This window comes from Dromaius novaehollandiae, chromosome W (assembly GCF_036370855.1).
Source record: "Dromaius novaehollandiae isolate bDroNov1 chromosome W, bDroNov1.hap1, whole genome shotgun sequence".
Lineage (NCBI taxonomy): Eukaryota > Metazoa > Chordata > Aves > Casuariiformes > Dromaiidae > Dromaius > Dromaius novaehollandiae.
The window spans coordinates 7,246,096-7,272,388 of record NC_088130.1 but is presented as its reverse complement, the minus strand read 5'-3'; the positions used below and the strand labels follow the sequence as shown (position 1 = coordinate 7,272,388).

At 43.6% G+C, this 26,293-nt stretch overlaps 1 protein-coding gene across 1 annotated transcript in view; it reads right to left on the bottom strand.

Moving 5' to 3' along the window:
• Positions 1-10,909: 10,909 nt before the first annotated feature.
• LOC112984895 (uncharacterized protein KIAA1958) overlaps positions 10,910-26,293 on the bottom strand; it is a 64,918-nt gene continuing 49,534 nt past the window's right edge. The window contains exon 3 of the mRNA XM_064500033.1: positions 10,910-12,058. Coding sequence (XP_064356103.1) covers positions 11,013-12,058 — 1,046 coding nt within the window. The 3' untranslated portion in view covers positions 10,910-11,012. The remainder of the gene's footprint in view (positions 12,059-26,293) is intronic.

The window sequence follows — 26,293 nt, the reverse complement described above, 5'->3', positions numbered from 1 at the left end:
GTGCTGATTGCACCTGGGGGAATGGGTTTGGATGTGCATTTCATTCCTGTGCATGGTTTCCTCCCAGAGGAAACTCGTACCTGGAACTGTTTAATTAATTTTGACACCACTTCACCCCAAGACCATTACCTTCTACGTTATCCTCCAATTGCACGGGCTGTATTCCAAGGTCGATTGTGTTTTAACTATTCAATGACACATACTCCGCATCTGTATCGCATTGGCGATTACCCTGATTTAGGTAAAAAGATGGTCTCTGTCCCGCTACCAATACCCAATTGTAATGTTGCTGATGTCCCTGCCCCGAAAGGCATGGCCTGGGCTTGTAACAATCAACATCTTTATAGCACTCTCCCTGCCTTGTTAGGAGGAGTCCAATGTACCCTACTAGTATGGCTTTTGTGTCCTGAAAGCTACTATCCAGGGCTACCATCTGCTCCTTTAGTCATGAGAGTTCATTCCAAACGGGCACCTACCCCTCTTTGGCGCGACCTCTCTCGGGGAGAACAAATAAAAAAGAAAATAGCATGGGTATTTGAGGGACTTTTTGCTTGGTATTATGGTATTACAAGAAACCGTGTATCAATAGCGGAACTGTCAGACCAACTCGAGCTATTAGCTAATGCTTCCACTCGGGGAGATGAACTCCTCAACGAACAGTTACAAGCCACCACTAAAATGGCTATTGCAAGTAGATTAGCCTTAGATTCAATGTTATTGCGACATGGTGGAGTATGCATGTATATAAACATGTCAGCAGAGCAATGCTGCATCTATATCCCAAATGTAATTGAACCACTTTCTAACCAAATCAGAATCATGCATAAGGTCGCAACTGATTCAGCCCGTTCCCCGGGGAAACCTATATGATTCCTGGTTTGGACACTTAATGGGATGGATAGGACTAAATTTTCAAGGATGGCTTAATAGTTTATTGCAATTTATATTATCTATGTTGCTATTATCTATTGTAATTTGCATTTCTTTTGGATGTTATCCGTCATATTATTGAACATTCAGTATTACAAATTAAATATGTGCGCCTAAAATCAACAGGCCACGTACCTGAAACCCTAGAAAGTGACACTGTTACAACTATCTATACCCCTGTGTAAGTGAGAGGTGTTCTCACCACAACTACACAGTATGGAAGGTGTCGATGGAGTCGAGGGGTGAGAACTGTGGGGGGATGCTCCCAGCTTCTCCCCCCCATCTGGTGCCAGTTACAAGCAGTCTGCATTCCTGTGCCTCACACTCCGAAAGGGAGGGTGTCAAGGCTTTGAGATAAGGCCTGCTTGGGCATTGGGAGGATGTCAAAGCTTTGAAATAAGGCCTGCTTGGGCACCAGGACCCTGGGAAACCAAGCCTCCTCTCACTGCTGGAACAGTGTTAATTAGGGTGGTCTGGACTATCTCCTCCTCCTCAGGACCATGAGAGATAACACCTGCTTTCACTGCTGGGGCAGTGTTAATCATTGGGGACTGGAATTAACGCCTTCTTACCTGAGCTATGGGATCTCTCCTTGGGACCACCCCTGCAAGAGTAAAGCAGTCATTCACAGTCACTCAAACTCTTTTCTCCAGTGCTGAAGAGTGCTCAAGGCAGCTAGCCTGCCCTTGGGGGTGTTCAGCCACCCCCCAGCCCATGACTGTGGGTGCGATCGTCATAACAACGATGGAGGAGAGTTGAACCCTGCAGCAGCCAGGAGCTAGGGACTGCGACTGCACGAAGAGAACTGCAACTGGCCTTGCGACTCCACCTCCACCTTCCCCTGAAGGGTATAAATAGGTTGGCCCCGGAGGCTGTCTTTGGCTCTTTGTGGGTGACAGTGGGTCTGCCAACTTGTGAATCCCCTTGGGATGGGGACGCCCTTCTACAGTTACTTCCCTGGGATTGAGTGTACGTTGGCCACTCAGGCAACGCGTGGGTAAGATCAATTAGCATTGGAAAATAAGTATTCTAGTTGAACTAAGTTTCTGTTGATAAGAATTGTTGCTTTGTACTGTTGTAACTTGTGTAGTAAATTTAGATCTTTAAAATAAGTTGTGGAGTCGTGCAGTAAATCTCTTCCTCCCCTCCCTGGTGCCACACGAAACCCTCATGGTCTGGGACTGTAAAGATAGTCGGTCGTCCCGCAACAGGAACATAAACCGGTATGTGGACATGCAAATAGAGGCCAGCGTAATATACTGAAAGGGGTCTATACAGTGATAAGCCTTCACCTTTTCATCGCCCTCTTTCTCATAGAACGTGTGACGAGTAATCACCATTACCTCATTCCTGCATGATCTGCAGGTGTCCCTCAACATTTTTACATCTTGCTGGCAATAGTAACTCAGGTCTTTCTGCAAGTCCAAAATCTTCTCCTCATTAGCTGTGTGCCATGCCAAGGATTGCTTTTTCTCTTCAAGCATCATGCTGTCTACCCCATAATATTCTAGTGGTGGAAGAGGGCCTGCATATCTTTGATTTTCAGCAGTATTGAAAAAATGGGGGAAATAACCTCTGCGGCCCTCAATACCCAAAGCTTGGGGAAGGCTGCTTGGTTTCATGGGTTAAAAAGTGTAAAGAGTCTCTGAAACGTATAGTCAGGCTGGGGACTATGCACAGGAGTTTTACCACCTTGGGTGATTAATCGCATGCCCATTTTTTCCTTCAGAAGCTGACTAACAACGAAGTAGCCATCATAGCCTTTGGCGTTACGTGCTAGGAAAGTGTAGCCCCAAAACTTTGTTTCCATAAACAACCAAATAAAACAAAACAAAAACCATGTGGCATGTGTCCCGTTTAAACTCCTTTCCGCCCCTTCTTCTTCATCCCAAGGGGCATCCGGAGCTAACTACATGGAGAAAATGTAATTTGGGACGTGTCCCAGTTTCCTGGATACATTCCATGTTATAGATAATATAGCCCTGCCCTGCTTCTGGATTTGATCATGGGCATGAAGCACTGGGGCTGGTTTACGTTGCAGATCTGTCCATAGCACATTCCACACTTCCAGCCTTTACATTTGTGATGCTTTTCCACAAAGGCCTTGCACTTCTCACAGAAAATCATAGCCAGACAATCAATTCCTTTTTAATAGCCAGTGCCTTGTGCCTCTGTAAACATTCCCCAGACTCGCACAAAAGCTTGCAGCTAGGGCACCTCATCCTTGTCCCCAAGTTAACTGCTCAGTCATGAGAGAAGCAGAGCCAACAGTAATATTTACAGCTGTGGCCATGGTTATACAATGTCTGACAAAGCTCACAAAAGTTTCTCGTCCCAAATACCTTCCTGACATCCTTAACACCAAAATAATGTTCATCATGTAAAAGGAGGAAATAAGTCTTGGGATATCTAAGACTGTTGTTTGGCTTAAAAATACCCTAACCCTTTTTCCCCTCAGAAAGGAGGACGATGCGTATATTAACATATAGCAGATCCTCAAGCAAGGGAATGTCACTCAGCATGACCTTCCTGTGCACAGACCACCCCAGTTTGCCATGTAGCTCTTTTGCTCCACTTAACAATTCTGCATCTGCCCGATGCCTCACTGCTGTAAGTACTGTGAGACTCCCAGAGATTGTCAGTGTTATTTAGATCAATTAAATAGCGCCACGTTTTGTCTTATTTATATAATAGTGTATCTATGTATAAATAAATAAATTATTTATACATATTTATACACTCCTTTAGGTATATATATTTCCATATATGTATATATTAAATGTATGTATTTTTATATCTGAGCACTTCCTGGTCCTAAGGAAGTGGGCATCCAATCACAGGGGGCTGAAACAAAATGGCAGCCTCTGTGTATGTAGTGGGAAAAGACTTCCAGATAAACTTCCAGATAAACCGGAAGGAGTGGATGGTCCTGCCAACCAATCCCAGGGCCATCTGTGAACACGACGGGTATGACATTTTACAGAATGGTGACCCCCCAGGGGCCAAAAAGAGGTGGGGTATACAGACCACGTGACCGGAAGATGGGAGGGACTTCCAGGTCAAGTGGGACATTTGACCACCAGTAGAGGGTGAGGCTTCCACTGGAAATTGGGGGCAGGGCAGCTGACACTTCTCACCTTGGTAAAGTTTTCCTTATACTACTACTGCCTTTCACATATTCACAGGCAAAACAGTCTCAATTTGGGTAATTTTTGCTTAATTTAATTTATTGCCAATTAACACCAAGTTCTGTTCACTGATTCAGGTACTGGGAAAAAAACCAACATAAATAATTGAACAAACACTTCAGTAAACACCTCCTCCCCCTTCCTTTCTCAACTTCCCTTGTTTTCATCATGCATTACACTCAGTCCATCCCAATACCTTTGGTGAAGTGATGGGTGGCACAGGAGGTTGGGGTCATGTGTGTAATGGCTGCTTTCTGCTGCTCTCTGCTTCTTACTGGTTTTTCTCTGCTCCAGCATGGGTTGTTGTGACCGCAAGGTGGGCAAGAGAGGGTTGGATACCAGTGGAGAGACACACTCAAGGTTCATTAGGGGTTAAACAGGATAGATTTAATAAAGGACTTATGCTCCAATGTTGCACGGGGAGCCTCGGGAACTGCATGGTGGGGTTGCCAATGGGAGGCTGCTGGAGGCATGGGTCAGACGCACAGATTGGACACCCAGGTGGGACTCGACTCGTTCCCAAGGGCCCCCTTAAATCTCCTAGAACTATTTCCTTATCTCAGCTGTGCTAAGCTTGAGTAACTACTGTCCGGGAAGCAGCTAGACATTGTTGACAAAACAGAATATGCATGCCTGGCCCTGATGGGAATTTGGTCAGTGTGTAGTTTCACACGCTGGACCTGCTACCATGTACTCTGCCAGTCACTGACTCCTTGTCAGATCTTCCACAGGTGTTCTCACTACAGTTGTCCACAGGCTGCAGTCTCTCACGGGTATACCCACTCCAGTGTGGATCATCCACGGGCTGCAGTCCCCTCAGGGGTGTTCTTCCTTTGGCATGGAGAACCTCCTTCTAAGTGTGCATCTCCAGCCTTGTCCACAACAAAGTCACCTTCCACATGTCTCCTTCTCATTTCTTCCTTCTATCAGCTTCCACACTTTCTTAAATATGTTTGAGCAGGGGTGCCATGTGCTCTTCTGATTGGCTGAAGCTTTGGCACATGATTAGTTGCTTCCATTAGTTTCAGAGCTGGCTGGAACCAGTTTTTACTGGTACAGGGCCATTTGTGGCCTCCTCCCACACAGGTCACCACTACAGCCCTCTGCTGCCAAAAACCTGCAATTTATGCCCAATACATACATTTAATGCTGGGCCATATAGGCAGCAGTTCTATGGAGTCAAAACTCTCCACTCACGTTAGTGGAGGCATTTGTTCATGTGTACATGACTACTGGAGAGGCAAGCCAATGGAGAATCACATTGTAATTGGTCACAGCTGACTTTAAATGTGGCAATGACTCTACCAGTTAAGGAGCCCAAGAAAGCTATCCAATTTTCACAGGGTAAGAAAATGGCCCAAGATTTCTGGAGAGACCCTTATTCCTTCTAAGAGATGAGAGGAGATGAAGCACTACTAAAGGCCTCTAGAATATTAATCAGCTTTGGAAGGTTTAGACCTTCAGTAGTGTTAGGTACAGAGGTGGCTTTAGAACAGTAACTGTAAGGATTAATTCAATTCACTGTTATTTTTCCATTCACATTGCTTTTCTGGTGACTTAGTATTCTGATTTGAAAAGTCTTTTCAAGCTATTCAACAGATTCTCTCCTTTCTGAGTCCTCTCAGTAGAGATGCAAAATCGACAGTTTAGCATTTTTTTTCCTTCTAAAATAGGACTCTAGAAAGGAACGATATAGATATAGTTGTCCATGCCTTGAGGCAGGGAAAGGTATTAGACAGATGAACATCTCATGTTCCCTTCTTTACCAGAGATGCTACCTTTCCCAGAGCACAGGCTAGGCATTAACACAAACCATCTAAAGGCTGTAGAAAATGGCTGGAGGGACAGTATGTGGGCTGAGAACCCAGAAGTAATGGAAATGCTTTTTACTCCCTCACAGACCAAAAGCACATCTTTTCTTCCTTATAAGTCACCCTGAGCATTTTTGGTTCCTGTTGGATGGAGCAAAGATATGTGATGAGGCTGAATTACACTCCTGATGTGAATCAGCATTTCCAAGTCCTGCTTGTGGCACTGTACATTTACTGCCAGTGATCTGGGGCTGATCAAGGAGACAAAGACAAGAAGGACTTTTCAGCAGGAGTTAAGAGCAGAGCCCTATCAGGAAACTGTGGGAAGAGGAGGAATTACCACATTAAATAGACCAATATGAAGCAATACAATCTAGATCCTACCCACAGAGGTTCTGTACCACTGCCAAGTCCCAAGACTTGTAACTATGGGAGAAATTATTTGGTTAGAAGACCTGGATTTCTGCTCTGTGGGGCTTGAGGAAAGAAGCAAGGAGGCTACACCATGAGGTGGCTTCTTTCACCCTACAAGATAAGCTCAATGGCAATTCTCCCCACCAAAGTTGGTGGGGGGGGGGAGAGGAAGGAGAAGGAGGGGCAGCATTATGAAGGCAAGCATAGACCTAACTTAGTACTCCAGCATAGGAAAAGTGAAGGTGGGGAACTAGGCAGATCCTGCAATAGCTGCTGTGGAGAAGCTGTGGGATGTGTACAGACTGGGGAGGAACAGAGAGTACATCTTTTCTAGCAGCTCGCTCCATGGCTGAGCTCTCACCCAGCATCACTTGCACTCTGACAAGAGAATCCCATGAAGCAACTACTAAATGTAGCTGAATGAATTCTCACTGGCAGACAACAGGAATAAAATCCCAGAGAGCGTAACACTAGCCCTGCAGAACTATTTTTAACTGCAGCATATGAGAGTTATTGCCATAAAAAGATGGGACTATGCTAAAAGCAGCCAATTGGTTGGCATCATTTGGAAGTTGGGCAGCAGCACTGCTGGTTGCATCCCAAAGTACATGACTGTCATTTTGTCTTTCCTCCTTCTTCACTGGAGTCAGATTTACCATCCCACTGAAGCCAATGGTACAGCTTGCATTGATTTAAATGGCAGCATTATTTGGCTTCAAGCCCGATATCTAAGACACAAGCTCTTGTGGAGCTGGGAAGACCTTGCAATATCAATGAGCATCTATGCCTACCAAACCACTACCTATCCTAGAGCCCTGAGAGGTAGATGTCAGCAATTCAGGGGCTGGAGAGAAGCAAAGGCTTTTGGTAATTTTACCCAGGCGCCATGCAAAACCCTGGGATAGCACGTGCACAGGAGACCAAACCTTTGCAATGGGTAATGGCATAGGTGCATTGGTATGCATGGAGCACAAGGAGATCAGAGTCAGATGGTGTCACCTGCAAGCAACTGTAAAGAGGAGTTGTTCATTACAGTGGAAATCTCTGCACCGAGAACCATCAGTGTCACATCTGCTACCAAACTCCCCAAAACAGATCTTAAATGAGGCTTAAATGAGGCACACACTTTCTGCTACCTCCTCCACACATAGGAACATTTAATCCTAGCAACACACAAAGTATATTTTAAATGGCTCCAGATCGGCTTTTTTTAAAAAAAACCCTTCTTTTTGCTACTTTTATTTCACCCTTTCCTTTCCATTAGTGATTAAACTCCCTGCAGAATTACAGATCTAAAGAATGGAAAGGAATAGAAACAAGCAAGCAAAAAGGAAAAAAAAAACCAACCAAACAAAAACAAAATAGATAAAATCCTCAATTCTAGTTTGATCCAACACCCACTGGAATTCAGCTAAGGCTGACTCCCTCATTGACTTAAACAGACATCAGATCACCTCAGTGGGTCTGTCAAAATTCTCATCTTCACAGTGCTAGGATATCTTAGTGGGGCATTTTCATCTGTAATGTTGAATAAACTCAGTTCAATTACTTCATTGTAAAGGTCAAAAATTATAATGGTTCATTGAACTGTTAAATTTATTAGTGTCTTCGCTGTACTTAGAGAATAGTTATGCTGCAAAGTTAAATGATTGGAAAGAAAACAGTCATTATTTCAAGTCTTTAAGGATCAAATTCTGCCTTCAGAGTGACATGCACAATTTCCATTGTCTCCAGTGGAAATAGGTTGCATGCAGCTGACTAGCTCAATGTATTTTCCAAAACTTTAACAGTTCAGATTTTTCATTTCCCATAGAAAATAAAAAATTTATAATTATACTCTCTATTTTGGGTGGATGTCAAATGATGAATTAAGAAATTTGATGGAGCTGTTTTTTTGCTGTATGATTTGGGATAAGATTACAGATTTTTCTGCACTGCTGCATTCCCTGGGGTATTGAAGGAGTGTCTGTGATTCTATGCAAGTAGAATTTTACATTGCATATATCCACAATAACAAAATACTAATGACCAGTTGTAGTGAGAACACCTGCGGAGGATCTGGCGAGGAGTCAGGTGCCTGGCAGAGTACGTGATCACAGCCCCAGAGTGTGCTCACTGACTGAAACTCGTCAAGGCCAGACATGCATATTCCATTTTGTAAAAATGTCTAGCTGCTTCGCAGCCAGTAGCTACCCAAGGTTATCACAGCTGAGATAAGGAAATAGCTTAAGTAGATAAAAGGGGCCCATAGGATACAATGAGTGGAGTCCCGCCTGGGCATCCGGCCCGTGCATCCAGCGGCCTCTCATCAGCGACCCCTCTGCATGGTTCCCGGGGCTTCCTGAGCAGTTTGAAGTGCAAGTACTTCATTAAATCTATCCTGTTTAACCCCTTGTGAACTGTTGAGTGTCTCTCTACACTGGTATCTGACCCTCCCTTTTTTCCTACCTTGCGGTCACACCAGTGCTTACTTTAAAAAAGTTTAAATTCACAGAATCACAGAATGGTTGAGGTTGGAAGGGACCTCTGGAGATCATCTAGTCCAACCCCCACTGCTCAAGCAGGGTCACCTAGAGCACGTTGCCCAGGATTGTGTCCAGACGGCTTTTGAATATCTCCAGGGAAGGAGACTCCACAACCTCTCTGGGCAACCTGTTCCAGTGCTCAGTCACCCTCACAGTAAAGAAGTTTTTCCTCATGTTCAGATGGAACTGCCTGTGTTTCAGTTTGTGCCTGTTGCCTCTTGTACTATTGCTGGGCACCACTGAAGAGTCTGGCCCCATCCTCTCTACACCCTCCCTTCAGATATTTATACACACTGATAAGATCCCCCCTCAGTCTTCTCTTCTCCAGGCTGAACAGGCCCAGCTCTCTCAGCCTTTCCTCATAGGAGAGATGCTCCAGTCCCTTAATCATCTTAGTAGCCCTTCACTACGCTTGCTCCAGTAGCTCCATGTCTCTCTTGTACTGGGGAGCCCAGAACTGGACACAGCACTCCATTTGTGCCCTCACCAGGGCCCTGGGGGACACCGCTAGCTACAGGCCTCCAACTAGACTTTGCGCCCCTTATCACAACCCTCTGAGCTCTGCCATTCAGCCAGTTCTCAATCCACCTCTCCGTCTGCTCATCTAGCCTGTACTTCATCAGTTTGTCTGTGAGGATGTTATGGGAGACAGTGTCAAAGCCTTCCTGAAGTCAAGGTAGACAGCCTCCACTGCTCTCCCCTCATCTACCCAGCCAGTCATCCCATCATAGAAGGCTATCAGGTTGGTTAAGCAGGATTTCCCCTTTGTGAATCCATGCTGACTACTCCTGATCACCTTCTTGTCCTTCATGTGCTTGGAGACAGTGTCCAGGATGAGCTGCTCCATCACCTTTCCAGGGATCTAGGTGAGGCTGACTGGCCGGTAGTTCCCTGGGTCCTCCTTCTTGCCCTTTTCTGAAGAGTGGAGTGACATTTGCTTTCTTCCAGTCCTCAGGCACCTCTCCTGATCTCCATGACCTTTCAAAGATGATTGAGAGTGGCCTTGCAATGACCTCAGCCAGCTCCCTCAGCACTTGTGGGTACATCCCATCAGGGCCCATGGACTTGTGTATGTCCAGTTTGCTTAAGTGATCCCTAACCCGATCCTCCTCGACCAAGGAAAAGGTCTTCCTTTCTCCAGACTTCCCCTCCCTGGTCTCCAGGGTCTGGGATTCCTGACGGCTGGTTTTAGCAGTAATGACTGAGGCAAAGAAGGCATTCAGTATCTCTGCGTTCTCTGTATCCTTCATCACCAGGGCCCCTGCCCCGTTCAGCAGTGGGCCCACATTTTCCCTAGTCTTCCTTTTGTTGTTGATGTATTTAAAGAAGCCCTTCTTGCTGTCCTTGACATTCCTTGCCAGATTCAATTCCAAATGGGCCTTGGAAATTATTTGTATAAGTCTTTTTGCCATTACACCTTTGCATATTGTTGAAAACAATACTTCATAATCTAAAGACCAATGATATTTTGATCATAGAAAATCACCGTCAACAACAAAAATTGTTTAAAATAGTCTTTAGTTGTCATTAGGATTTTTTTTTTCCAGCTGGCATAAATGAGCCTCAGGAAACAAACCAAAAAAACCAGATAACAATTGTCATAAATGATTTCACAAACTTATATTGATGCAGCTCCTATTTCCTGGTCTTGCTGAATAAGAACAAGACAACAGGTAAGAAGCAGCAGCCAGTGATAAGTTTGTCTCCTCCAATGTAGGAGGTCATGTTGTTAAAATAAGAAGTTAAAAAAAACACTTTAAAATAGGACTGACACGTAATCCCCTGGGGATTTACAGTCACTGACGTGTGTATGTTAAAACTGTATTTCCAGTCTATCTATCTTGTGCTGCCTGAGAACCATTTTTGCCCTCGTAAAATCTGTAATTATATTATAATCCATAAGTAGCTTTCATTTTTGTATTAATACTATAATTAGTATTTTAGCAATACTAAACTATTTCTACTGATTTATTTGTAAAAAGAAAAATATATTATATATTTTTATATATTTATAAAGTGAATTAACACTGGAGAGGGGATGTGGAGGAATAGTATACAATCACAGTTGATGTGTATTATTGGGCACAAATTCAATGCTTGAAACAAAAAGAAAAAGAAAACACTGTTCAAATTAAATCCCCCTTTCAAGCCATGTCAGAGGAAGAGTCATAGGAAGCTGACACTATGAAGTTGTCAGTAGTAGAGTGACTTGCCATGGACTGGGCAGCTTGCTGACTCAAGTTATTACAGATCAGCACCAGCTGATTGCTCTGTGCTTCTGACAGGGTACTGCAGCTCTGGTAGACGCTGAAGTTGGTCTTCCTGCCAGGGATGTTGCCTTTCTCGCACATCGTCTTTACCATCTTGGCAAGCTTGTTTTTCCCCAGGGCTTGACAATTGTACCAGTGAAGTGCAGCCAAGTTGACGACTGGTTTGATGGATAGATAAAAAGGAGCATCTTCGTATCGCATCGCTGGGGGCCGCCGTTGTGCATATTCCTTGTAGTCTTGCACTGGGCAGGTCTGTGGGGAGTGCTGGGTGGCATACACCCTGGAATCAGTCCCTCCTTTCTTGCTTTTGGCATTTGCATCACTGTTGTCTGGCCCCATCCATTCCAAGTATTCCAACTCAGTCTCTGTCACCCGGAGCCGGATGTCTCCCCATTTGAGGGTGGACCCATGAAAACCTGTGCAGTGTCCAAATGCCTTAGTGTTATTTAGCCAGACAAGGTTCAACAGCCCCTCAGGATTGTACCTGCTCAACAAACCTCTTTTGCGTAGGATAAGTTCATCAGCAAAGGTAAGTTTCATGGATTTGTGTGGTTTGTTTCCTTTCCCTTTACACCTCAGCTCGATCTGCTTTTGCTTCAGAGCTTCTTGTGATCTCTTGAACTCTTTATCCCTGGTAATACTGTATCCATATCTGTGCTCTTTGAGATACCGCTCCAGCCCACACTGATAGTTGGCCAAGCTGTTTGGCTCATATTCTGAACCATCCTTCTGTCTAGCATCCACAAAGAAGGAAGCAAGGTAGGCATCAAGCTCTTTGCAGGGGATGACATAGATTTCTCGGGTCTCGGAGGGATACTTGGAAATGAGGAACTCTCGGAAGTTCCGGAGAGCTGTCTGAGTGCTGCGAATGGTTTTCTCATTCTGCTCCCTGCTGAGCTCCACTACTCTATCATCCTGGTCTGAAAGAAGGAGAAGGAAAAAAACAAACCAAACCAAAACAAAAGAAGCAGTGAGTTTGTGCAACATGTCTTCCTCAAAAATAAATTTTCTTAAAAAAATAAATTTCACAAAGAGCACTGGAAAACATTATTACATACCTGTCTTATTATTGAAAAGCCAACTTCAGTTTCACAAATGATGTTACTCGACTATGGCAAAAACAATCAAAATGAGCTCCGCATGTCACTGGGGCACACAGTGCATGGAGATTTGTGGAAAACTCTGGGATTAGAGGCAATCTGCTTTTTAGAACAAATGCAAGATAGAAAACTTTTCTATGGATTCCACTGTTGTGTGCAGGGCCCAATCCAAGTAATAAACCCATTCTGAATTGCTTCATTTGTGAAACCAGAGGTTGTACTGGTTCCATTTTTTTTTCAAAAATAACTAAAGCATCATATTTATTACAGTAAAAAGTATCTTTAATTGGGTGCATTGTTAAGATGCCAAATAAATACAGTCAGAAATATACAGTACAAAATAATACAGTACACCCTAACAGAAAAGGTTTGCAGGTAAATGTACTACAGTGCAATGTTTACACATGTACAAGAATAAAAACATAGAATATATTTTAATATTAGAAGATATGGAAAAAAAATCAGTATTTAACATGGTTACATAGTCTCACTACATAATCACATTGTTCCTTGACAGTGAAGTGGCAGATTTGACCATCGGTTTTCATTTTGCAGAAAAATCAAAATCTGGAAACAACATTATATTGCTCTACAAGGCTATTTTCACAGGTCCTTACAATCAATGACATATCAAACCACAGTTCTTAATCAACGGTCAAATGTTATGACTAAGATGATTCTTGTTGACCACTAATTTTTTGGCTGATCATAACATGAGAAGCATAAAAAGGAAAAAAATCTTTACATGTACGTGATGTATGATACTGAAAGACTGTTTTCTTGGTATGAACAAACTATCCATCTATATAAGGATGCAATTTACAAGCACAAAGGTGGAATTGTCATTACATGCATATGACAAACCTTAATGGTTTTATAAAACAATGATCAGGAAATGCAAAGAAGCAAAATTTCAGTGAATTGGCTATGCTCCGTTCTGGTTAATGGGGCTTTCTTTATTCCACTTACTAAGCAGAAGAGGAGAAAAAAAAAAAAAGCAGCTTCATTTTTGCTCTATATCATTACAAAAAAAAAATGCACATTATTGTCCTTTTTCAGCTTTAAATCTCCTCATTTATAGTCAGAAGGAATATCAGAATCTATATTTCAATGGAGCCATGCTAACACTTGCCAGGCACCTGCCACCCAACATACACACTGCAAATGTTGTATGAGACGAAGTGCACTTCTCCTCTGTCTGTCAGGCCAAGCTCATGTCAAGCCACTTAACTCACCCATGCTTTGTGGGTGGTACTCACACATTCTCACTCTCCTGCTCACTCTTGCTCTTCACATCCAAAATTCTGAAGTGTTTTGGAAGACAAGAAAGATTTTTAAGATGATCAAAAGCTACAAGTCATCTGAAGTGTAACTCCTGGCAAGAGGAGGAATGGAACTGGCCACTTTCACATTTAGCAAGCCTAGAAGGTATGCGTCCCTCATGACAAATGCTCCCAGTACCTCCAGCAACCTCTGTCCAGTTAGCCCCTGCAGAAGAGAAGAATGTGCTGTACTGAATCTAAGTGTTTATTCTTCCTAGGAAAACACTGCTGCGCCCCAGAGCATTTTATTTCCCACAGTTTATTTTCTCATCTTAGTACAGAAAATGGAAACCCATGAAATTTAAAAGAACCAGGACTAGAGAACTGATCATATTTCCTTCCTCATTCCCCACCTCTGATTGCTGTTCATCATTTTCCTTTTCTCCCTGAAATGCTGACAAGTATGTAACCAAAGCGTGAGGTATATACATTTGACAAGGGGTCGTATTTACATTTCCTATGATCACTTTGACATGGGTAAAATACATATACATTTAACAAAGATGGAATGTAACTCAAGCCAGTTAGTCTTCAGAGATTCAACTTGGGTGTTTTTTGAGATTTCAGTGAGAAATCCCAAATTCAGCATTTCACCTATTCTTTTTTAAATGTAACCAGAGCCATTTCAACCTGTATTCAAACATCAGTTAAAAAAAAACAAAAACAAAAAACAAGAAAGACATAATACAGTTACCATACAGTGTACAGTATCATGCCAAGACTGGGATTAGGATTGGCCTAAACGTGCTTCCACATTTATTCTCCTTTAACTGCTTCCACATTGAATTTGCTTAGTACATAAGGGGAAAAAAAAAAAAGCCAAAAACTTATTTTCCCAACAGACTGCCAAACAAGATCCCTGTACAGTTTGCATCTCATCCTTCCCACAGCAAAATACTTGGAAACAGAACTCAGTGGGAAGTTCTGCTGACCAAGAATGTTTAACACTTGGTGTGCAGTTTGTTTTACAGTCACTGGATTGGCTGTTGGATGTTAGCATTGGTAAAACAGTATCATTTTTTGTTGGACTGTAAGATGAATGGTTCTAAGCCCTGTTGTGTTTGTCATAATAAGTTAAGAAAATGTGTTACTCTTTTCTTCCATTTCTGTGTTTATGAGGTGTAGCCATGCAAGGGGATGAAAGCCTTAATTCATCTGACTTTAACTACAAGTAAATCCCTTGCCTTAAAGTTTCTCCCATGTTTCAGCACTTTGCCTAAATAGAGTCTGAGCATAACACTGGCCTCTCTGCCTGTTTCTCTGAAGTGTAGAGCTTCTATAGCAGAGCTTATGGGTGAAGATGAATACAACCTACAGTACTTCACTCTATGGCAAGGCCAACTCTGCCTCCATCCAAAGATCTGCTCCTTTGGTTTCACCTCCTATTCTGTATTCAGTACAACCTGCATAGAAAAGAGGGGGGAGAGATCCCCCAGGGCCACATGTGAGAGGTGCTCAGCCTTTAGGAGATACAGCCCTTCAATCACCTGCATGCTGCTCCCTGTCTCTGTACAATTCTCATATAGTTTCTTCACACTAGATAAAAGTCCAAAGCCACGCAGTTTGAAGACATTGATAAACTGGAATGAGTCCAGTGGAGGGCCACCAAGATGGTCAGGGGGCTGGAGCACTTGCCCTATAAGAAGGCTGAGGGAATTGGGCTTGTTCAACCTGGAGAAGAGAAGGCTTCGGGAGACCTAATAGCAGCCTTCCAATACCTACGAGGAGGTTACCAAGAAGATGGAGCCAGGCTCTTCACAGCAGTGCACGGCAGGAAGACGAGACACAATGGGCACAAGTTGAAACAAGAGAGGTTCAGTCTGGATATAAGAAAAAACTTTTTCACCATGAGACCAGTTAAGCAGTGGAGCAGGTTGTGCAGTCTCCATCCTTGGAGGTTTTCAGGACCTGACTGGACAAAGCCCTGAGCGACGTGGTCTGATCTCATATCTGTTTTTGCTTTGAGCAGGAGGTTGGACTAGAAACCTCCCGAGGTCATTTCCGACCTGAATGGTTCTATGAGTCTAAGGCCCCCAAAAGCAACAGTTACAAATAGGGGAAGATTCCCTTAACAACAAATGCTAAAACTACCATCTGTCATTCCCCTTTTGAGAGTACTGGAGTAGGAGCTTGCCAGGGCCAGGGATGGAAGCAAAAGCGAGTGTGACAGTGGGGGTGCAGGACACTGCTTCCCAGAAGCCACCTAGCTTCTCAGCCCATCTCCACTGGGATGTGAGTTCATATGGTGCAGAACCTCACTCCGGAGCCTTTGAGTGTTCCTCCTGTTCTGCAGGAAGGAGGTGTGTTCACTCTCTCCCCAGTAAAGGAGCTCAGAATTACTCAATTTACTATGGGCATATCTATCACATCAATGTAGCATCAGAACATTTCACCGACAGGAAAGAATTCAGCCTTGTAACTTCACTTAACATAAAGAACAAGCAGATCTGCTGGTAGGGAAGAAAGCAGGGAAGGGAAAGTGGCTCTGTCTCCTCCCCTAGCCCCTTTGCACTGTCTCATGTGGTGCATGCACTTCAGGTGATATGAGAGGGGAATAACCACACACCTGGGCAACTTCCTCTCCCATCCATCTACATACTGGCTGCATCCAGGCCTGAAGAGAGTCCATCCCATCATCCCCATCTTATAGCTGAAGAAATGCAGGCAGACCAGAAACAGAGTTGAGCTCAGATCCCCTGGGACCAGTTCCCACATGTTCAGCACAGAGCTGTCCACTCCATGAACACTCAATGGAACCCACAGGGGAGGGTCTTATCCCCCTTGCAAAGTGAAAAGAACTGGAGGTCTGCAGCCCAGCCCTGTAGAGGCTTCTGCAGACATGAAAAATGCTGCTAGAGCAACACTTAGGTTTGCACCAACTGTACACAAGCGGGGGAAAAAAAGGTAACCAGTCTATTTCAAAAGCTAACCTTAATATTGAGGTCAATATCAAAGAACCCCTAGCAGTCTTCGATGTAGTCTTATGCTTTGGGCAATGCATAAGATAAATACTATTATTATAGCTAAATACAGTCTGTAAATAAAGAGCCAATGATGTTTGAAGCTCAGAAACAAACATTTACTTCAGTATGTTGTTCAGTGCACCTACCACCATTTATTATAGCACTGTGCAAGTAATCAGCACTTTGACTGACAACCCACATTTTAAATACTGCTTCTGTATAAACAGCACATATAATGGCTTGGTTTTAAATATGTCAATCACAACTTCTTAGAGGATGGCCTATCACTACACAGAAGTGACACTCAGTCATTTGTGTTATGGCAACTCTTTTTAATTTCCAACTGCTATATCTGCAACTAAACAGTTATAAAATCCATGCTGAATTAAAGACTCCTTGGAGTTACATGAACATATCAGTGCCCCTGGCAACACTATCCAGAGTTCTCTCTTTACTGCTCTACCTTCTGATATATGCTCTGCAAGGCAGGCAGGGGATGTTAAATATAATGGGTCAGATTCTCAGACAGATACAACAGCAGAGCTACATCAATTTATACTAAAAATCCAGCCTGAATTACTAGTGAATTATTCCCTTTTTATGAGAGATGTCCAATAATATGGAAATCTCATAATGTGGGAGTAAAGCAGTGAGGAAGTGAGCCCTGATGGACTGGAGTCTGAGACAACCAATTGCTAAGTATATACTTGTATATACTTAGCAGTATATAATTGATATACATATCAATTGAGCCACTGTAATTATCTGTACAATGCTCTTAGTCCACAGCAAAAGCAGGTGATGAAGTTTAGCCTTATCTTAGCAAGGACAACTTATGGTTTGATTGTTTTTTATAACGTAAGATAGCTTAGGGTATTGTTGCAAACTCTGTGTCCTTGGAAGGTGACAAATATTTTTTCACATCATTAAAATCTTACTTCTGCCATCTAAACAAGAGAAAAACAGAGCCAGAAGAAGTCATCTAATCCATCTCCATCTACCAAGGCAGAATAAATTATATCCCAACACCCTTTGAGTCTCTCCAAACTTTGTGTCTTCTGCTCATTTCATGAACTTATTCTCTATTCTGCCATCGGGATCACTAATGAAATACCAACCAGGACTGGGCCCATGTTGCACCCCCTTCCATACATCCTTTGATTGGACAATGAACCCTTAATAATTATTTTCTGAGTACAGTTTGCAAACTTGCTTTCTACAAATCTTATAATAGTCTTATCTAGATTACATTTCTCCAGTTTGCTTATGGGAATGCCTTACCATTGTCAAGATATCTGGCATTCATTACTTCTGCTCCAGCCACGTGGCCTTGCTATCTTATCACAGGAGGAAATTAGATTGGTTTGATGTGATTTTGTTCCTGACAAATCCACATTGACTGAGAGATAATGAAAGGCTAAATAAGAGTTAATTCAGTCACTAAGAACTCGAGAATGAAAGAGACTCCATTGGTCATCACACTGAATTCCTGAGAAGCGTACAGGCCTTTTATTATAATGACCTGAGAAGCTGGGAGTACTATTAAGGCACTAGACTTCGTTCTTGTCCCCAAATAGGGTTTGATATCCACAGAGTCTAGCTTCCAATATAACAATTTCCAGACTGTTTGCAGGATCTCACCTCACTACATCATGTTGAGTAGAGACTATAATCTAATCAGGGTTTGCCCTTTCACTTTTCTTTGAAGTTCTGCTGGTAACAACCCAAAACACAGCCAGATATGTACAAATCCCTAAGTAGTGCAAACATAGACCTGTTCATTCTGTGGATATATATGTCAGGGCCCTGAGTGCACTAATAGGCTTTAATAGCCCTGACCAACCTCACCTGGGGCCTCCACCCACACCCTCTGCCCATGGGCTCAGAAGCTCCATTTAAGCTCAGGCCTGGGCCTTCAGTCCTTGCCTGAGCTATGTTGTAGGAGTACCAGTTTCCAGCTCAGCTACACTTGTACCTGTATTAGACCATGGACCCTGTTGATCCTGACCTATGGGCTGACCTTTCTGGCTTGACCTTGGACCTGTCTCATCACTATGGACCTGCCTGGTAATTGCTGGGCTGTGTTTAACCCTGGCTACCCTTGCTAGACCTGACCCTGACCCTGACCCTGACCCTGACCCTGACCCTGACCCTGACCCTGATCTGCAAATTGATTTCCTGGCTTGACATCAGACCTGTCTCATCACCACAAACTTGCTCAATGATCTGGACTCTTGGTTGAACTCGACTACCCTCCCTGGGTCTGCCCTGCTCACCTTGCTTGGGTATTGTGGGGCTGGGCCCTGGCTGGTGAGGCCCCTGCCCTGTCAACTATGTTATTGAGCTTGGCTCCTGGCTCCCCATCCCTTAGGGAGCTGCTGCTCCCTGACACTATATCACTTGCATTAGCATCAACTCCTCGGTATATGTGGGTTCAGAGTGACTGGATAAATTCACAGAAGAAAAATCATTAAGGGCCCCTAAATACAAGATGCCACCTCTGAATCAGGATGTCTCTAAGCTGCAAACTGCTGGAGAGTAGAAGAGTGAGGAAGTGTTGCATATGCCTGAACTATTCTTACAGTCTTCCCTAGACATCTGTTGTTAGTCACTATTAGAGAAGCCATACTGCAACAAATTGTCCTTTGATCTGACCCAACATGGCTGTCCTCATGTTATGGTCTAATTTGTCTTGGTTAGTAAAGTGGTCTGAAATGACCAACCAACAATTGTTGTTAACAAAAAAGTAATAAGATCTCCCCTTTGTCTTCTTTCCTTAAGGCTGAACAAACCCAGCTCCCTCAGCCTCTCCTCATATGTCATGGGCTCCAGCCCCCTAATTGTCTTGGCAGCCTCTGCTGGACTTGCTCCAGCATGTCCATGTCTGTCTTGTACTGAGGAGCCCAAAACTAGACACAGTACTCCAGATGCAGTCTCACAAGTGCCAAATAGAGGGAAATAATCACTTCTCTAGCCCTGCTGGCTACACTCATGATACTACCACCCAGTATGGAGTTGGACTTTGCTGTAAAGGCATGCTGCTGATTCAGGTTCAACTTGTTGCCCACCAGGACCCCCAGGTCCTTTTCTGAAAAGCTGCTTTCTAGATAGTCATCCCCCAGCCTGTATGGTTGCATGGGATTATTCCGTCCCAGGTGCAGGACTTTGCTGCTCTGAATGGCAGCCCCTCATATCAACCACTCCCTCCAAATTGGTATCGTCCATGAACTGCTGAGAGCACATTCTGTCCCATCATCCAGCTTGTCGATAAACACATTAAGCAACATCGTCCCCAGTATTGATCCCTGAGGGATGCCACTAGGAACAAGCTGCCAGATGGACTTTGCACTGCTGATCACACCCTTCGAGCCTGGAGATACAGTCAGTTTTCCACTCACCTTATAGTCCACCTCTCCAGTCCATATTTCGGCAATTTGGTGATAAGCATACTATAGCGGAAAATATCAAAGTCCTTGCTAAAGTCAAGGTAAATAGCATCCACTGTTCTCCCCTTGTCCATACAGCCAGTCATCAAAGGCAGCAATCAGGTTGGTCAGGTACAATTTCTCCTTGGTAAATGCATGCTGTTTGTTCCCAATCACCTTCTTGTCCTTCATGTGCTTGAAAATGGCTTCCAGGATTTGCTCCATACCCTTCCTAGGAACTGAAGTTAGGCTGACTTTGGTTCCCCAGATCCTTCTTCTTGCCCTTCTTGAAGATGGCTTTGATGTTTGCCTTTTCCCAGTCATCAGGAACCTCCCCCCCCCCCCCAATTGCCATGACTTTTCAAAGATGATAGTGACTTTACAATGACATCAGTTCCCTCAGCACCCTTAGATGCATCCTATCTTATCCCATGGACTTGTGTATGTCCAGTTGGCTTAAGTGCTCCCTAACTCAATCTTCCTCTACTGTAGGTAATGCTTTACTCCCCCCAGGCTTTAGGGTCAGGGGCCTGGGAGGCCTGAGGGCAGATCTTACCAGTGAAAACTGAGGCAAAAAGGCATCAAGTACCTCAGCCTTTTCCATGTCCTTGGTCACTAGGTTCCCTGTCCTGTTGAGCAGCGGGCCCACATTTTCCTTAGGCTTCCTTTTGCTGCCAGTGTCCTTCTAGAAGCCCTTCTTGTTGCCGTTCACACCCCTCACTAGTTCCAACTTCAGTTGAGCTTTGGCTTTCCTAACTCCATCCCTGCACACTCGGGAGTCTATATTCTTCCTGGGTAGCCCATCTCTACTTCCACCTTCTGTGTACTTCCTTTTTTTGTTTGAGCTCAGTCAGGAGTTCCCTGCTCATCCATGCTGGCCTTCTGCCATGCTTGCTGAACTTCCTGCACATGGGAATGGACTGTTCTCATGCTTTGAGGAGGATGTCCTTGAAGATCCTGGGCCCCTTTGCCCTCCAAGGCAGTCTCCCATGGGATCCTGCCAAGCAGATCCTGAACAAGCAGAAATCTGATTTCCTGAGGTCCAGGGTTGTAATTCTATTATTTCTCTCGCTCACTTCTCTCAGGATCCTGAACTCCACCATCTCACGGTTGCTGCTGCCAAAGCTGCCCTCAACCTCCCCATCCTCAACCAGTTCTTCCTTGTTTGTGAGTAGCAGTCCAGCAGAGCATCTCCCCTAGTTGGCTCATTGATCACCTGCATCAAGAAATTGTCTTCATCAACTGGACATAAGCCATAATATGCTTAGATGGCAGAAGAGGGACATGACTGAATAACATTCATGTGTATAATGTGACTGTACTCAAGATTTACTAAGAGAAAAAGTAAAAATTCAAAATGAGGAGAGAAAAAATTATAATGATCTACTGAGAAATACCTCCTTTATTGGATTACATTTCTTTTAAAAAAATGAATCAAGAGCCAGGGGAGAAAATACAAATTCTCATGGCAAAAAGCCCTTTTGTTATAAGTAGAACTAGGGGCCACATTTTCCATAAGGTTTCAACCTTTAAATGATCATACTCAAAAAGCCAGATTTACATGTGTAAACAAACCTTGCAAATGCCAATTGCTCAAGCAGAGACCTAACTGCAAAGTTTGCTTGTACAAAACCACGGGAACAGATTTAGAAGGTACTTTGGAAAATTTGACTCAATGTCATTTTTTGCCAAAGCAGTCCCTAAGCTGATGGTATTTCTATTCATTACAGATCCTGTACAATATCATTATAATGCTATTTCTCAGACTGGGAGAACTCTGGGGCAGGGAATATCTAAGACTAGTCTCTTTGTAGCAGGACTAACATGAAAAAGGAACCACATGTGCAATCATGACAATATACTGAGTAGAGTCAGTTATTGAAGAGACTTCTTCCAAGTCCCTTTAATGCTATGGGCCAAACCAGGTAACAAATATGCAGCATCACTACCTATTTCCCGTATGCTGTAGCAAGCCCTGTAGGAGGGGAGTGGGAGACAGGACACAAATATAGTTTAGTCTTCCCTTATGGTTTAGTCTTGTCTCTACATCCCACACTGTGTCATCAGAGGTTTAGCATATTTTCACCTAAGGCCGTGCAATAGTTTTACTGTGGTTGCATTTGAGAACTTGGGTGTCTAATTTTAATAAGCATACTGGTGAAAACAATGCAATAGGTCTCAAAGGGAAGAGTCAGGACTACAGAATTTGCCTGCGTGCAATTCAAATGTGCTCTAGACAGCAGCTGAGCAGTAGAGTTCGGAAATAGAAGTAGGGGACAAAGGGAAGGGGAAGAGAAGAGAGAATATGAACAAAGGAACATAAAAATAACAACAACAACAACAAAGAGGTAGATGAAAAACAGTTGAGGATCCTCATCACCTGAAATCTAATTGTATGTCACTGCTTCAGAATGAGGCAGTCTAACTGGGATATCAGAGAAACAAAAAGGAGTATGTAATAAATATTTTATTACATTAATCATAATAGGCTGCACTTTGGTCTTGGCCAAAGCATATTCTTAAATCAACTTTAGAATGTGATTGCAATTTCAGACTTAGGAGCATGAAGTTCACATGACTGCAATTAATGAAATAAATCATGCTGTGGAGCGTTCTACAAAGCCTGACACTGCTTAGTTGATACATTGTTTATTAGAGACTGCAGATATTTCCCCCTCTATTTTATTACACTGACTATAGTAGTGAATCAAAAGGTATCTTTTTCTGTTCTGTCTGAACTATCTACTGCAGATGTAATGGGTAACATCTTAAAACCTTAATGGATTACATCTTAACAGGTTACATCTTTACACCTTTTCTCCCCTTCCCCCTTTGATTTAGCAGCGTAATAGAACCCAACCAGCCTTGTTACAGAACTTGCACTTTTATTTCTGAAATTCTGGTTGGTGATTTTGCCCAACTTGAATAGTTTGTCTTTCCTTTCCTAACTGTATATTCCCCAATATGAATGAAACAAGTTATGCAGAACATGAACTCAATTCAAAGAGCTCACAACTTACTACCTCATCTCATCGGTTTCAATGCACATTTTCAACATGCATATTTCCTTTGTTTTCACCAGGACATAGATCAGAATCTAACAACCAGCTGTTTACAAGATTCTCAAGAAAGGGTGAAATGCTACACTCATAAAGTAAAAGTTTCAAAGATGCATTTCTTAGCCTGTTTTTCTGGCTAGAGCCTGTGCTGCCAGTCTGTGTCTCTCCTCCTCACACTCTCAGAATCACAGAATGGTTGCGATTAGAAGGGATCTCTGGAGATCATCTAGTCCAACCCCCACTGCTCAAGCAGGATCATCTAGAGCACGTTGCACAGGACACTATCCACACAGCTTTTGAATATCTCCAAGGATGGAGACTCCACAACCTCTCTGGGCAACCTGTGCCAGTGCTCAGTCACCCTCACAGTAAAGAAGTTTTTCCTCATGTTCAGATGGAACTGCCTGTGTTTCAGTTTGTGCCTGTTGCCTCTTGTGCTATTGCTGGGCACCACTGAAAAGAATTTGGACCCATCCTCTCTACACCCTCCCTTCAGATATTTATACACATTGATAAGATCCCCCCTCAGTCTTCTCTTCTCCAGGCTGAACAGGCCCAGCTCTCTCAGCCTTTCCTCATATGACACATGCTCCAGTCCCTTAATCATCTCAGTAGCCCTTCGCTGCACTTGCTCCAGTAGCTCCATGTGTCTCTTGTATTGGGGAGCCCAGAACTGGACACAGCACTCCAGATGTGGCCTCACCAGGGCTGAGTAAAGGGGGAGGACCCACCTCCCTTGACCTGCTGGCAATGCTCTTCCTAATGCACCCCAGGATATCTTTGGCCTTCTTGGCCACAAGGGCGCATTGCTGGCTCATGCTCAAGTTGTTGTCCACCAGGACTCCCAGGTCCTTCTCTGCAGGGCTGCTCTCCAGCAGCTCAGCCCCCAGCCTGTGCTGGTGCATGAGGTTATTCCTCCCCAGGTGCAGGACCCTGCACTTCCCTTTGTTGACCTTCATGAGATTCCTCTCTGCCCATCTCTTCAGACTGTTGAGGTCCCTCTGAATGGCAGCACAGCCCTCTGGTGTCTCAGCCACTCCTCCCAGTTTTGTATCATCAGCAAACTTGCTGAATGTGCACTCTGTCCCATCATCCATGTCACTGATGACTAAGTTGAACAGGATTGGACCCAGTACTGACCCCTGGGAGACACCTCTAGCTACAGGCCTCCAACTAGACTTTGCACCACTGATCACAACCCTCTGAGCTCTGCCAGTCAGCCAGTTCTCAATCCACCTCTCTGTCTGCTCATCTAACCTGCACTTCCTGAGCTTGCCTATGAGGATGTCATGGGAGACAGTGTCAAAGCCTTCCTGAAGTGAAGGTCGACAACATCCACTGCTCTCCCCTCATCTACCCAGCCAGTCATCCCATCATAGAAGGCTATCAGGTTGGTTAAGCAGGATTTCTCCTTTGTGAATCCATGCTGACTACTCCTGATCACTTTCTTATCCTTCATGTGCCTGGAAATGGTATCCAGGATGAGCTGCTCTATCACCTTTCCAGGGATCAAAGTGAGGCTGACTGGCCTGTAGTTCCCTGGGTCTTCCTTCTTGCCCTTTTCTGAAGAGTGGAGTGACATTGGCTTTCTTTCAGTCCTCAGGCACCTCTTCCGATTGCCATGACTCCAAAAAATTAATGCATTTGAACTTAGCTTCAACCTCTGTAGTTATTTCTAATCATGTTTAGAAGGGGTAGAAATGGGGAAGAATAAACAGCTGGACAGAGGACAGAGATGTGAATGTGTCCCAGCTGAGGGAAAGGCCACAGAACTCAGGCTTGAGATACTCTGCTTGGCAGCTGCATGCACACCCTCGTTGGCCAAAGAGCACACCTGTAGCTCCAGACTAGCCACAGCATGTTCATACTTTTGCCAGCTTGGAGTTCCCCAAGGAACATGGAAGGTAGCTGGGAATTCTGCACTTAAAAGAGATTAAGAGATCAGGAACACATATTCATAGGGAATCAAACTTCATTAGTCTGCTGTTCATGGAACAACTTGTTTCTGTTTGTCCTTGGATACGTGTTTAAACATACTTTATTATAATTTGTTTGGATAGATTGCATTTTTTAGTGTATTCAAATAAATTCAGGTCTTTCAAACTTTTTTCTGTCCACGCAAACACGGAATGTACATGTACCTCCCTGCTGCTCAGAATATGGTTATTATCTTTATGCTATAATCACATAGTCAAAATTTTCCTGCCTGGATTGTATTATAATTTCCATAAAAATAATTTGTTCTTCTCAATAGCATATGAGTAATTGGCTTCTGCTACTGAATGAATTCATAGCAGAAATGGCATCTACTAATTCCTGCAAGAGATGATATGGGCTATAGTTTTATGGATGCAATTGTGGATGTATAGTTTATGTATATATTCATGGCTATTTTACTATGTACTAGTACAATAAATAGTCACATGTATTTAAGAACTATCTAAATGAATGGTATATGGGATGGGTTATCTATCAAAGTGTAAGGTTTCTGAGGGCTGTCTGAAATCAGGAGAGAAAAAAGGCAAAAAGAAGCCTCTTTCTATGGAGAGAAAAAAGAAATGGAACTCAATGAGCAAATAGCGAAACAGACACCAGCATACGGCCAAGAAAGCTGAGTTGGAATGCCAAGGACAATTTTCCTATCTCTTAATTTGTTTTCCTGGAGGTCTAGTCAGTAACACATGACAAGTCCCAAACAATGATTGCCATGTGGATATTTGCATTTCTTAAGAACCAACAATGGGGGAGGGGACCCATAACCAGGTACATCCGTGTGACTGAAGGAATGAGTACACCACACTCAGCAGAAGAGTGCTCCAGGTTGTGGATAGAAGGAAATTATTTGCATACAAAAATATCCCCACCTCTGTGGCTCATGCATCTAGCTGTCCTTTTGGCCATAGTATAAAGGCAATGATTAGGCAAATATCTGGAGGTAGGGGAGGGATGAGAGGAGACAAAAGACTGAAGCAAATTAGGCAAAGATTAATGGAACACAAGTCCTTCCAGATTTGTCACAGGATCTGTGGATACCCTCATGCCCTATTTGAAATGCCTGGCAAAACAGCACATTCAGATTTTGTATTGCAGGGATGTGGCCTGATTCAGAATAGCTCAGAATTGAACTTCTCCCATCTCTGAACAGAGCAGAGGGCCATTCAAGATATGCTTTCATCATGCAAATCTAGTTAGTGAAAAACAGAACGCAGCACAACTGCCAGTCTAAAGCATACCATGAGTGTAATCAACAGGTAGGCATATAATATTTCTTTGTGTGTGCACTCAC